We start from the raw sequence: 11,465 nt of genomic DNA, 5'->3' as shown, positions 1-11,465 counted from the left end.
CGCTGCACTCTTTAGATGAAAGAAAAAGGAACAAGAAATTGATTTTACATGTGAATCAGAAAATCAGAGGGATGCTCTGGTGGGTAAACATTCATTATCACAAACTCTGTAGGCTTCCTTTGACAATAATATAACGCCCATTATTCTCTTTTATACAGTCAGGTTCCACCTTATTAACATTACTACAGCCCTGCTGCCACTGCTGAATGATGGGAAATAAACGTATCCACAAAAAGTGTCCCAACAGTGTAACTGACTTGATGCTGAACTCTAATTAAAAAGTGCTCCTTTCTGTGTATTGTTTCATACAGAGTTAAAATGATTCCTAAATCAGGGGAGGAGGCCCCGGGGCAGACCCAGGACACGCTGGAGAGATTATATCTCTCGGCTGGCCTGGGAACACCTTGGTGGTCTCATGGACAAGCTGGGGGAGTCTGTGTTTCTCTGCTGAGGCTGCTGCCCCTGCGACCCGGCCCTGGGTAAGTGGAAGAAGATGATGGATGATTCCTAAATCTGTGGATAACCAATCAAACTGTTCTCTCATCACATCATTATGTGAACAAGTCTGAGGATGATGAAGTTCCTCTGATGAAGCACAGACAGCTCGGTTCTTTGGAGGTTTGTAAAGAACCTGAGAGGAGTGCTCATGTTCAGACACGTCTGTATGACGAACTCCTGGATGATGTCGGGGGGTGGCAGCTGAGGAGCAGGACTCATCCCACACATGCTACAGAGTGCAGCACTGAGACTGGCCTGCAGATGGCGCCACATTGACACAAATCAGCAGCCTGAGCTCCACAGCCTGAACCCACAGAGACCCCCACCCACAGCAGCACAGAGCAGTGACCGCCCCGGAGGAAGAGGAGGAGTCCCGGTGCTGAATGAGCGGATTATTCAGGTGAAGCTGCTGCAGAGGAACACGAGCTCCTCAGTCTGGTTCGTTTTCCAGGAGTCACAGAGGAGGAGAACCATCAGAGGAGGAGAACCATCAGAGGAGGAGAACCATCAGAGGAGGAGAACCATCAGAGGAACATCAGAGCTGTGAGTTCACTGCTTCTCCTTCTTCTCTCTGTGGTTCTTCAGACTCAAATGTGACTTTTTCCTGTGTTTTAATCAAACGCACCCAGACTCTGGGGTGGGCGGGGTCAGCGCTGCACCAGGCTCCTGCTGGTTAAACAAACACTGAGCCCAGATCAGTTTATTAGTGTTTATAAAGAGCAGCTGAAGAGCTGCTTCTTCTTCTCTGCTCTCTCCTGCTGCACGCGTCACAGAATCAAACAACAGTTTAATGATCAGTCGATCAATCAGAGCGATTAGTTTGAGGTTTGCAAACATGTTTCAGGCCAGATGTTAAACTCTGTGCAGATGTGACGCTTTGATGTTTTTCTCTTTGATAATTTTAATGTTTTTACTTTGTAAACTAAATCAGTTCAGTGGAGCTGCGTCAGAGTTTGGCACTAAAGTTGACCTCAGTTATTGTCTCATCTTATTTTCACTCCTTGTGTTGTTGAGTCTCTGCTTTCTTCTGTCTGTATCATCAGTGTGGTGACCTCTGACCTCTGTGATATCTCTGTGCACAGCGTTTTAAGATGAATCAAAGTGCAGTTAGTGTGGTGGGCTATGATCTCTGAATTTATACAAAGCGGTCGCTTATGAAGACGATGAGCAGGTGAACGACCCCTCAGCCACAGACTGATGATGAAACCAAGCAGCTCCACATTAATCCTGCAGTAATAATCATTTTACCCTCTGATGTAAGAAATACTTCATCATAGTCACAGACTTTTATACTTTACAGTGCTGTGTTACTGATGTGGTGTCACTCCAGCACTGAGTCCTACAGAATGAAGCCAGCTTGATGCGACTGTAAGGACCTCTCGAACCCTTCAGACCTCATGCTGCAGGTTTTTAATGTTAATGAATATCAGAGTGTCAATAACAAAAGGATATCAGATCAGAGTAGAGCCTGCGTCTGTCTGAACCTCGAGCAGAGTTTAAACAAGAACAAAATCAAATCTGAGAGAAAATCCAGTAAAGACGCTGAAGCCTCTTCAAGCAGGGAGCTGCCAGCAGCTCGGGTCAGCAGGTGTTGCTCCTCCACCTGTAGATGTTCCTCAGCACTGGTGGAGGTTTCTTTCACACAATCAAAACTGAACACGACCTAAAAATCATCAGTTAATCCTCACCATCAAACTCGGACGTCTTTTTAAAGCTCCATGAAGGATTTCGGACTCAGTCACTATGAGACTTCCTGCCTTTCAGAGTATCTAAATTCCAGGCACAGATCGATGGCTGCATGCTTTTGGGACGTTGTCGTTGGGTTGTTGTTGAGATGTTGTTGGGACGTTGTCAGGATGTTATTGGGATGTTTGTTGGGATGTTGTTTAGATGTTGTTGGGATGTTGTTTGCATGTTGTTGGGATGTTGTTTGCATGTTGTTGGGTTGTTGTTGAGATGTTGTCGGGATGTTGTTTGGATGTTGTTGGGATGTTGTTTAGATGTTGTTGGGATGTTGTTGGGATGTTGTTTGCATGTTGTTGGGATGTTGTTTGCATGTTGTTGGGATGTTGTTTGCATGTTGTTGGGACGTTGTCAGGACGTTGTTTGGATGTTGTTGGGATGTTGTTGGGTTGTTGTTTAGATGTTGTTGGGATGTTGTTTGCATGTTGTTGGGACGTTGTCAGGATGTTGTTTGGATGTTGTTGGGATGTTGTTTAGATGTTGTTGGGATGTTGTTTGCATGTTGTTGGGATGTTGTTTGCATGTTGTTTGCATGTTGTTTGCATGTTGTTTGCATGTTGTTTAGATGTTGTTGGGATGTTGTTGGGATGTTGTTTAGATGTTGTTTGCATGTTGTTGGCATGTTGTTGGGATGTTGTTTGCATGTTGTTTAGATGTTGTTGGGATGTTGTTGGGATGTTGTTTAGATGTTGTTTGCATGTTGTTGGCATGTTGTTGGGATGTTGTTGGGATGTTGTTGGGATGTTGTTTACATGTTGTTGGGATGTTGTTTGCATGTTGTTGGGATGTTGTTGGGATGTTGTTTGCATGTTGTTGGGATGTTGTTTGCATGTTGTTGGGATGTTGTTTGCATGTTGTTGGGATGTTGTTGGGACGTTGTCAGGACGTTGTTTGGATGTTGTTGGGTTGTTGTTTAGATGTTGTTGGGATGTTGTTTGCATGTTGTTGGGACGTTGTCAGGATGTTGTTTGGATGTTGTTGGGATGTTGTTTAGATGTTGTTGGGATGTTGTTGGGATGTTGTTTGCATGTTGTTGGGATGTTGTTTGCATGTTGTTTAGATGTTGTTGGGATGTTGTTTGCATGTTGTTGGGATGTTGTTTACATGTTGTTGGGATGTTGTTTGCATGTTGTTGGGATGTTGTTTGCATGTTGTTGGGATGTTGTTGGGATGTTGTTTGCATGTTGTTGGGATGTTGTTTGCATGTTGTTGGGATGTTGTTTAGATGTTGTTTGCATGTTGTTGGGATGTTGTTTGCATGTTATTGGGATGTTGTTTGCATGTTGTTGGGATGTTGTTTGCATGTTGTTGGGATGTTGTTGGGATGTTGTTGGGATGTTGTTTGCATGTTGTTGGGATGTTGTTTACATGTTGTTGGGATGTTGTTTGCATGTTGTTGGGATGTTGTTGGGATGTTGTTTAGATGTTGTTGGGATGTTGTTGGCATGTTGTTGGGATGTTGTTTGCATGTTGTTGGGATGTTGTTTGCATGTTGTTGGGATGTTGTTTGCATGTTGTTGGGACGTTGTCAGGACGTTGTTTGGATGTTGTTGGGATGTTGTTGGGACGTTGTTTGTAATAATGTATCGATACAGGGACAGCAGAAATCGATATTTTGTTACAAAAAGGTTTTTGTGCTCTGACTTCAGAGCATGTTGATCCTTTTTCTGAGCAAGAATCCTGACATTCCTTCACTGTCCAAATGTGTTTAACTTGTTTTTGGCAGCAATAAACATGACAGTTTACTTATTTTAATTTAAGACATGTTTTATTTTAATTAAGTTTAAAACTTTTTTATTTAATGTAAAATTATATTTTGTTTTAATTTACTTTCAAATTCTTCAGTTGCTGAAGGGGCTGCATAGTTTTCATAAACTGCATAGTTCAGAATAGCTATAATTGTACCAGATGGTTGCTTCAGTTAAGTTGGACTAGACTGTAATACAAACCGTTCAGTTTGTCAACAATAAAACTGAAATGAGAGAAAGACTGAGTGTGAGACTTTGATATTAGAGAAAATGAATATTGATAAAGTTTACCTTTATGTACAGAATCTGAATATCGCAAAATATTTAAAAAAATTACAATAATATCGTATCGTGCGTTAAGTATTGTGATAATATTGTATCGTGGGATGTATGATGATTCCCACCTCTACTGTTGATGTATGTCTGGTGTTTGCTTGATGTTTCACGCCTCTGTGTCTCAGTGGAGATGCAGTGCTGATGCTGCTGCACAGTGTGTGATATTACAGGGTGAATGTGGGAAACAGAAGCTCGGCCTGCTGCTGCTTAGTTGTAGAGGATGTTTGTGAAACGGTCGACTGACGTGAAGGAATCTCCTCTGATTAAAAAGCCGACCTCAGACCGACCCGAGTTTGCTGGGAAGTTTCAGAGCACCGTGAACTCACCTGCAGCTCTGATTTCACAGCCTGATGACTGATCTGATCTCCTCTTATCTTCTGCTGCTTCCTGTCTCAGGCTGACGTCTCATCGTGTCTGAGCCTCACTCATCTCGTTCCTCACATTAAATGCAAACTGACTTTAAATATGACCGATGGTAGCAGCTGTCTTCCTGCAGCAGGTCTGGGATGAGTGCTAACTCTCTGACTGTTCATAAAGGTTTTCACTGTGAGAAGAAGTCTGCGTGATCGCAGTGAGCAGCTGATTCCTGTCTCTGAGTGCACGCTGGCTGTAAACGCTGCAGCTCACCTGTCTGTTCACACGTTCATCACCACAAATGCTTTCAGGCTTCATCGTCTGCTACACAGAAACAGCAAAATCAAAGTTACACACACACACACACACACACACACACACACACACACACACACACACACACACACACAGTGAGAAAAGACTTGAAGCTTATTTACAGATCACTCCGGGAAATGTTTGGATTTGAATTGATGAGGTCATGGTGGGGTGGGCGGGGTCAGACTGTGAAAACATTTCTACTCGGTGAAAATATCTGCAGTTTGGATCATGTTCTCCATATTTAGTGAAATATTTGCAGGCTTTGTGTAAAACAAGCTGCTCACAGGTAGTGAGGGCTGACCTGCTGACAGTCACAGAGCTGGTATTCAGCTGCGAGGTCTCAGGACTTCCTCCTCACAGCTCTGCTCTGTTGGTAGAGCTGATGTTGCATCAGGTCATGTGACCCAGCAGCAGAGTGCAGCTGTTGAAAGTCAGAGTTTGAACTTTGAACTTTAGAAAGTGAGTTAGCAGCTCCGACTGAGGGGAGGCTTCTGTGTTATTTGGCTGCGTTGGTTCAGCGTGACAAACAGGAAACAGTTTTTCCTCCTGATAATGAACTCCGCTAATGACAAGCGCAGATGGGCGAGTGAGCTCCACTCAGTCTTTCTCTCTCTCTGCCACTCAGGGTGGAGCTGAGCTGCTGACTGCAAACATTCATGTGTCGCTGCTCTATGTTATCTCTGTTATCTCTGTTATCTCTGTTATCTCTGTGTTATTGATCTTCTGTCAGCTTCTCTTTGTTTTCCTGTGTTTGTGTCGCTCCACCGACGTGACACCATCTGTGAGAAAAGCTTCACTCAGGCTCTCTGTGACCTTCAGAGCTCTCGCAGGCCTTCCTGTTTGAATGCTGTCTTCTTCTTCTGTATCTTTGTTGGTAGTGTTGGTCAAGTTACTTGAAAAAAGTAATCAGTAACTAATTACTGATTACTTCCCCAAAAAGTAATCCGGTTACTTTACTGATTACTTATTTTCAAAAGTAATTAATTACTTAGTTACTTTTTAAAAACACGATTTACAACCTGAATAGGTGATAAAGTGATAGATCTTTCAGCCCAATTCTACTTTTTCTGCATAATCATCATACAAAATGTAATCAAATGGAAAAGTCTCTTTTTAAAACTTGTTTTATTAGTTTTAATCTTTTAACTTTATGCATCAAGCAAACATTTAATTATCTGCAACATTCTCTGACTGGAAGAAATTTGTTTAACATTTAAACCTATTTTCTGCACATTCCAGCACATAAAATAAAATATTTTGTGTGTTTACACTCAGTCTTTCAAATAGATGCAAGTAAAACACAGCAGAAAATAAATAAAGTCAAAGACTAGCGGTCCTGTTGCTCTATTTTCACCTGTAAAGCAGGAGTGGGGCAGGCGGAGGTTTATCCTGGTGCAGGTGTGCCGCGGTCAGTGAGTTTCCCATTACGTCGTAGCTACTCGGTGCTTGTTTGGAAGTTTAGGGGTTTTTTCGCTGTAAAAAGAAGTTTTCTTCCCACGCACAACGGACACTAATGTTTTTGTCACTTTTTATGGAATCAAACTCAAAGTAAGGTCAGTACTTCCACGCTTTAAACGCTGCACGCTCATACTCTCTCTGCACTCGATATATGATCCATTGTTGATCTGCACACAGCTGTTGTCACGAACGTCGCACTCGCTTACGTCACTGTCATGAGACATTCTCGCAAAAAATCACGGTTTTAGTAACGCAGTAACGCAGCGTTCCTACGGGAAAGTAACGGTAATCTAATTACCGTTTTTGCAATAGTAATCCCTTACTTTACTCATTACTTGAAAAAAGTAATCAGATTACAAGTAACACGTTACTGCCCATCTCTGGTTGTTGGTGCTCTGCAGCATTTCCAGCACGTTTTAATCCCGTTCGTGGGACTGTGGCGGCTCATTGGACATCTTTAACCTTCATTATCAACTCAAACCCAAATATCGTCACACAGCAGTCTCACTGATCTTTCATCTTCACGTTCTTGTTCCTGATCGATGTATCCAGAAACTGCAGCGTCTAACCTGTGTTCACTCCTTGAGAGAACGAGCACCGACGTGCTGTCAGAAGCTTAGCATGAACTTTGAACCTGTTCTCAGTGTTTTTCCTTCAGGCTGAGGTGCAGCTCGTGTTCGGTCAGATGGAGGTTTGTGTCTGAGCTCTGAGCTGGAGAGAAAAACACACGATCAGGACGAGACAGGAAACAAAAGCTGACATGTTGATAAAACTGTTATTTCAAACAGAGTTGAGTGTGTTTCGTAACTATTAGACCTTATAAGGCAGCAGCAGAGAGAGGGTCAGAGCTGCAGACTGCTGCTGTTTGCTCTGAAAACACAAAACATCCAGCAGACACACAGCGACCAGCCGGCAAACACCGAGCCAACGTCCAGCCAAAAGCCAAAAATATCACCAACATACAACAACTGTGAAGCCAGCAGTGAGCACGCTCTGAGCTGACATCACAGCAGTAACCATCCCACAGCCCCTCTTGCAAGTGAAGGCCCACCGGAGCCCACTGGAGGGCAGGCATGTATGCTGCTCTGTCCTCACCCAGCACCAGTTTGCCTTGGGAGACCCCAGCAGGAGCTCCTGGGTTCATGCTGGTGTGGTAACCACCACCATGATAAGGTGATTCACAGGTAGGTGTGTCAGGATCCACCGCACTCATCTGATGCTGAACAACTACAGATGCTACTGATACTCACAGCCATGTCGGCTGTTACAGCTCATCAGAACAAGGACTGATGATGAAAATACGTTTTCCTCAGTTTCCTCAGAGTCACATGATCAGCTGATCATGTGACTCTGAGGTGTGCACATGCTCAGAGCATGTTTGTGATGTCACTCTCTGATGGTTGTTTCTGTTTCCTCTGATAGGAGAATGACTGACGTGCGGTTGGCTTCAGTTTCCACCGTCTCCAAGGTTACAAGCCTGTCACAAGGATGCGGTTCCCACGGCAACGAGCCTCCAGCTTTCGTCCTTCCTCCCCGTAATGCCCGGGTCACGCTGGGGGGAGAAGCTCGACTGGAGGGCAAGGTGAGACTCTGATTGGTTCTGTTTACCTCTAAACCTGAAACAGTGAACAGCGTTTACACCTCTGAGGTTGTTTAAGGTGGACTCGACACAGATAACTAAGATGTGAGATATTTCCACCTGCTCTGAGTTGGGACGAGCTGAGAATGAGACGTCCCGACACTCTGAACTCTGGATGAAGCCGACCTTCAGTCTCTGGAGGTTCATCAGAGCCGATGTCAGCAGCAGCTGAGCTGTTCAGACATGCAGCCTTTCTTATCAGACGGAGGTTTCAGCCCACTTTAAACTCTGGCTTTGTATAAATAGTTGTGTTCCTGTGGCCCGAGCGAGCGGTGCCAGCGTGCATCAGGAAGCTGTAATCACCACAGTTTGCCCAAATATAAACATGGAGGCTAGAAATGAGGCCCTGTGTATGAGGAAAGCCTCAGGAGACGCCGACGCCCTCACAGACTCACAACGGACTGAAGATCAAAGTCAGACTGGCTCATTTTTAAACGACTCACTTTAATGCAGACAATTAATTGTTAAAACTTCATGATGATTTATACGTGTTAATATTGATCATTTCCTCTTTTCTGAGCACTTTGCAACCTGTGTGCCTTCCTCTTATTTTTGTATATGTATTCCTCTTCATTATTATTTATTCCTGCACAGTCAAAGGAGCTTGCAAAGAAAAGCGTCTGGACTTCTTTAAGTTGCTTGAAGACGTTTCACCTTCATCCGAGAAGCTTCTTCAGTTCTAAGGTCAAATGGTGGAGAGTCCCAGATATAAACCTAGTGGGAGTTTCCCCCCACAGAGGGACAAAAGGACCCCCTGATGATCCTCTAATCGCCTGAGCCAAGGTGTGGAACTGGGTGTGGGTCCCAATCAGCCAGAGTTTCGGGTGAGTTCATTGTGAAACCTGGCCCCACCTTATCATGTGATTTCCTGAGGTCAGATGGCCCAGGATGTGAGTGGGCGTTAAGGCGTCTGGGGAGGGAACTCAAAACTGGATTATAGATGGCAGAGAGTTGGTGTCGTAGAACTGAAGAAGCTTCTCGGATGAAGGTGAAACGTCTTCAAGTAACTTAAAGAAGTCCAGACGCTTTTCTTTGCAAGCTTCTTTGACTACGATGACCTGGATGACTGAGAACCTTCACAGACTTGTTCCTGCACAGTTGGTGTGGAGCACCTACAATTCTGTTGCACATGTACAATAACAATAAAGGGCTATTTTATTCTATTCTATTCTATTCTATTCTATTCTTAAACATAACACTGAAGCAGGACTTGAGGACAGACACTCGGTGTGGGAGGAATGACACGATTTGTGTCTGGATCTTTTTCCAGAATAAAGTGCTTCACCGATCTGAGAGACCATAAAAACAAAGCTCACAGCAGCAGATCATAAAAGCAGGACTGAGACAGAACAAACATCCCAACTTTAAAGAACACGTTTAAGGCGGTTCGCTGCCAGCCACAGAAATAAGAGTGAGGAGGACCAGGCTGAACCTTCATCACAGGTCAGGAGACTGTGTTTGTATCTGAGAGTCTGGAAGGCTGGAAGGATGTGAGAGCGGACGGATTAACATTTCTTCAGTCTTGTGACCGGCTGCATCCTGATGTGAAGCCTCCCAACAATCCCAGCACACCAAACGCTCTGTTTCTGCTTTATTTGCTCTCTGAAGTCATTTTCTGTGTTTGGCCCGACTTTAATCAGCGGCTCTTACGCTGCTCTGGTTTCCCCTGTGGTTTTACACCAGTTTAACCACTTAAAGACCCAATCACAGCCAAACTGGCAAGTTTCACCTGAAGGCAGCGCTCTTCATTTCTGCCTCAGCTCCTCTGGCTGTCTGCTGACTGCATGTGAAGAATCCCAGGACACCTGAATGCACCACAAATCCCCAAACATGATGGATGGATCTGCAAAGCCTGATGGCAGCTGAAAGTCCTCAAACACATCTGTCCACCACATGCTGCACACACACACACACTCACACTCACAGAGACACACACACACACACACACACACTCACAGAGACAGGCACACACACACACACACGCTTGCTTTCCTAGTTCTGTGAGGTCTTTAGTCCTCTTCGAGTCCTGCAGATTCGGTCTGGACTTGTCTGCTTCTGTCACGCTGACCTCAAACCAAACACACACTGTATATAAAAGATGGACACAGCCTCCGTTATGCCGGATGATGCTGACTCAGCTGGACGAGTCTGTGTGAAATCAGCTGATTGCTTTTCTCCCTTGTCTGAATCGTTCAGGTGCGCGGCCATCCTGAGCCACAGGTCACATGGTACAGAGAGGGAAGGGCCGTGACTGGTGGAGAGCACTACATCGTGGAACGGGGTGGGCGGGGCAACTTCAGCCTTTTGGTGAGAGGGGTCACGGAGGAGGACCTGGGCAGTTACACCTGTCAGGCAACCAATCAGGCGGGGAGCCGTCAGGTTACCGTGGAGATCCTTCTGGAAGGTAAGAGCGTGAGCAGCTCTGACAGGAAACAGTCACTGTGAGGAAAACGTGTTCGGCTGGTTTTCCTCTGTGACACCCACACTCTTTATGCCCTCATTTTATTTCTGTTTGCTGCCTTTTGGTTCAAATAAAAACACTCAAAGTTTTTTAAAGGTTTAGCGAAAGCTCGATCTGATGCTCTGATGTTTTTCCACCTGCAGAGAATCCTGGGAAGAAATACGTCGCGCCGGCGTCCATGAAAGCAGGGTGAGCCGTGCAAACAGCTATGAGATGTCTCAGAGGACACTCCTTTCACACAGCTCTGAGTTTGGCTAAACGTTTTCCTCCCAAACAAAAAACACTGCTCACAAAAATGAAAGGAACACTTTGAAAACTCATCAGGCTCGATGGTAAAACCTGGTGCTGGACTTCAGCACTGATATGGACCGGGTCACGTGAACTCCATCTCTCATGATTCCAGGTGTCGCTCTGCAGCTCCTGCTGTGGAGAGCAGGCCGAGCATTTGGAGTGAGAGTCCTCCAAAGTTCATCAACAAACCCAGCCGAGTGTTTGCCGAGCCGGGACAGAGCGCCAAGTTCTCCGCCAAAACCACAGGACGCCCACAGCCCAGGATCACCTGGTACAAGGTAAGAGGAGCTTCAGATCAGAGCTGCAGAGGAACAGCTGAGAAGCTCAGTCTCACTCGCAGCGGCGGCTGGAGGACAGATTCTTTGTCCGCTTTTACTGATTTACTCAGTATTTACTGTTTGTCTCTCAGGGGGAGGCGGAGCTTCAGTCTGGTGGGCGGGTCAGCATGTACGAGCGCTCAGGCCTTCACTTCCTGGAGATAAAGGATGTGATTGTCCAGGATGCAGGAAGTTACAAGTGTTTGATCAGCAACGGTTCCGGAACAGCGACTGCCTGCGCCGAGCTTACCGTCCAGGGTGAGGCAGCCAATCAGAGTCGTTCAGCTGCTGCACGCACTCAT

At 45.2% G+C, this 11,465-nt stretch overlaps 1 protein-coding gene across 2 annotated transcripts in view; it reads left to right on the top strand.

Moving 5' to 3' along the window:
- The window catches only part of mylka (myosin, light chain kinase a), a 47,170-nt gene that overhangs the window by 85 nt on the left and 35,620 nt on the right, over positions 1-11,465 (top strand). For both annotated transcript variants that reach the window (XM_085135579.1, XM_085135580.1), the window contains exons 1-6: positions 1-1,041; positions 7,878-8,037; positions 10,291-10,498; positions 10,699-10,744; positions 10,959-11,124; positions 11,256-11,421. The exon at positions 1-1,041 is cut by the window's left edge. In XM_085135579.1, the coding sequence (XP_084991705.1) occupies positions 725-1,041; positions 7,878-8,037; positions 10,291-10,498; positions 10,699-10,744; positions 10,959-11,124; positions 11,256-11,421 (1,063 nt within the window). In that variant the 5' untranslated portion in view covers positions 1-724. The remainder of the gene's footprint in view (positions 1,042-7,877; positions 8,038-10,290; positions 10,499-10,698; positions 10,745-10,958; positions 11,125-11,255; positions 11,422-11,465) is intronic.

The sequence above is a fragment of the Neolamprologus multifasciatus genome, chromosome 16, assembly GCF_963576455.1.
Source record: "Neolamprologus multifasciatus chromosome 16, fNeoMul1.2, whole genome shotgun sequence".
NCBI lineage: Eukaryota > Metazoa > Chordata > Actinopteri > Cichliformes > Cichlidae > Neolamprologus > Neolamprologus multifasciatus.
Note: the sequence above shows the minus strand (reverse complement) of the source record. Positions and strands in the feature narration are given on the sequence as shown.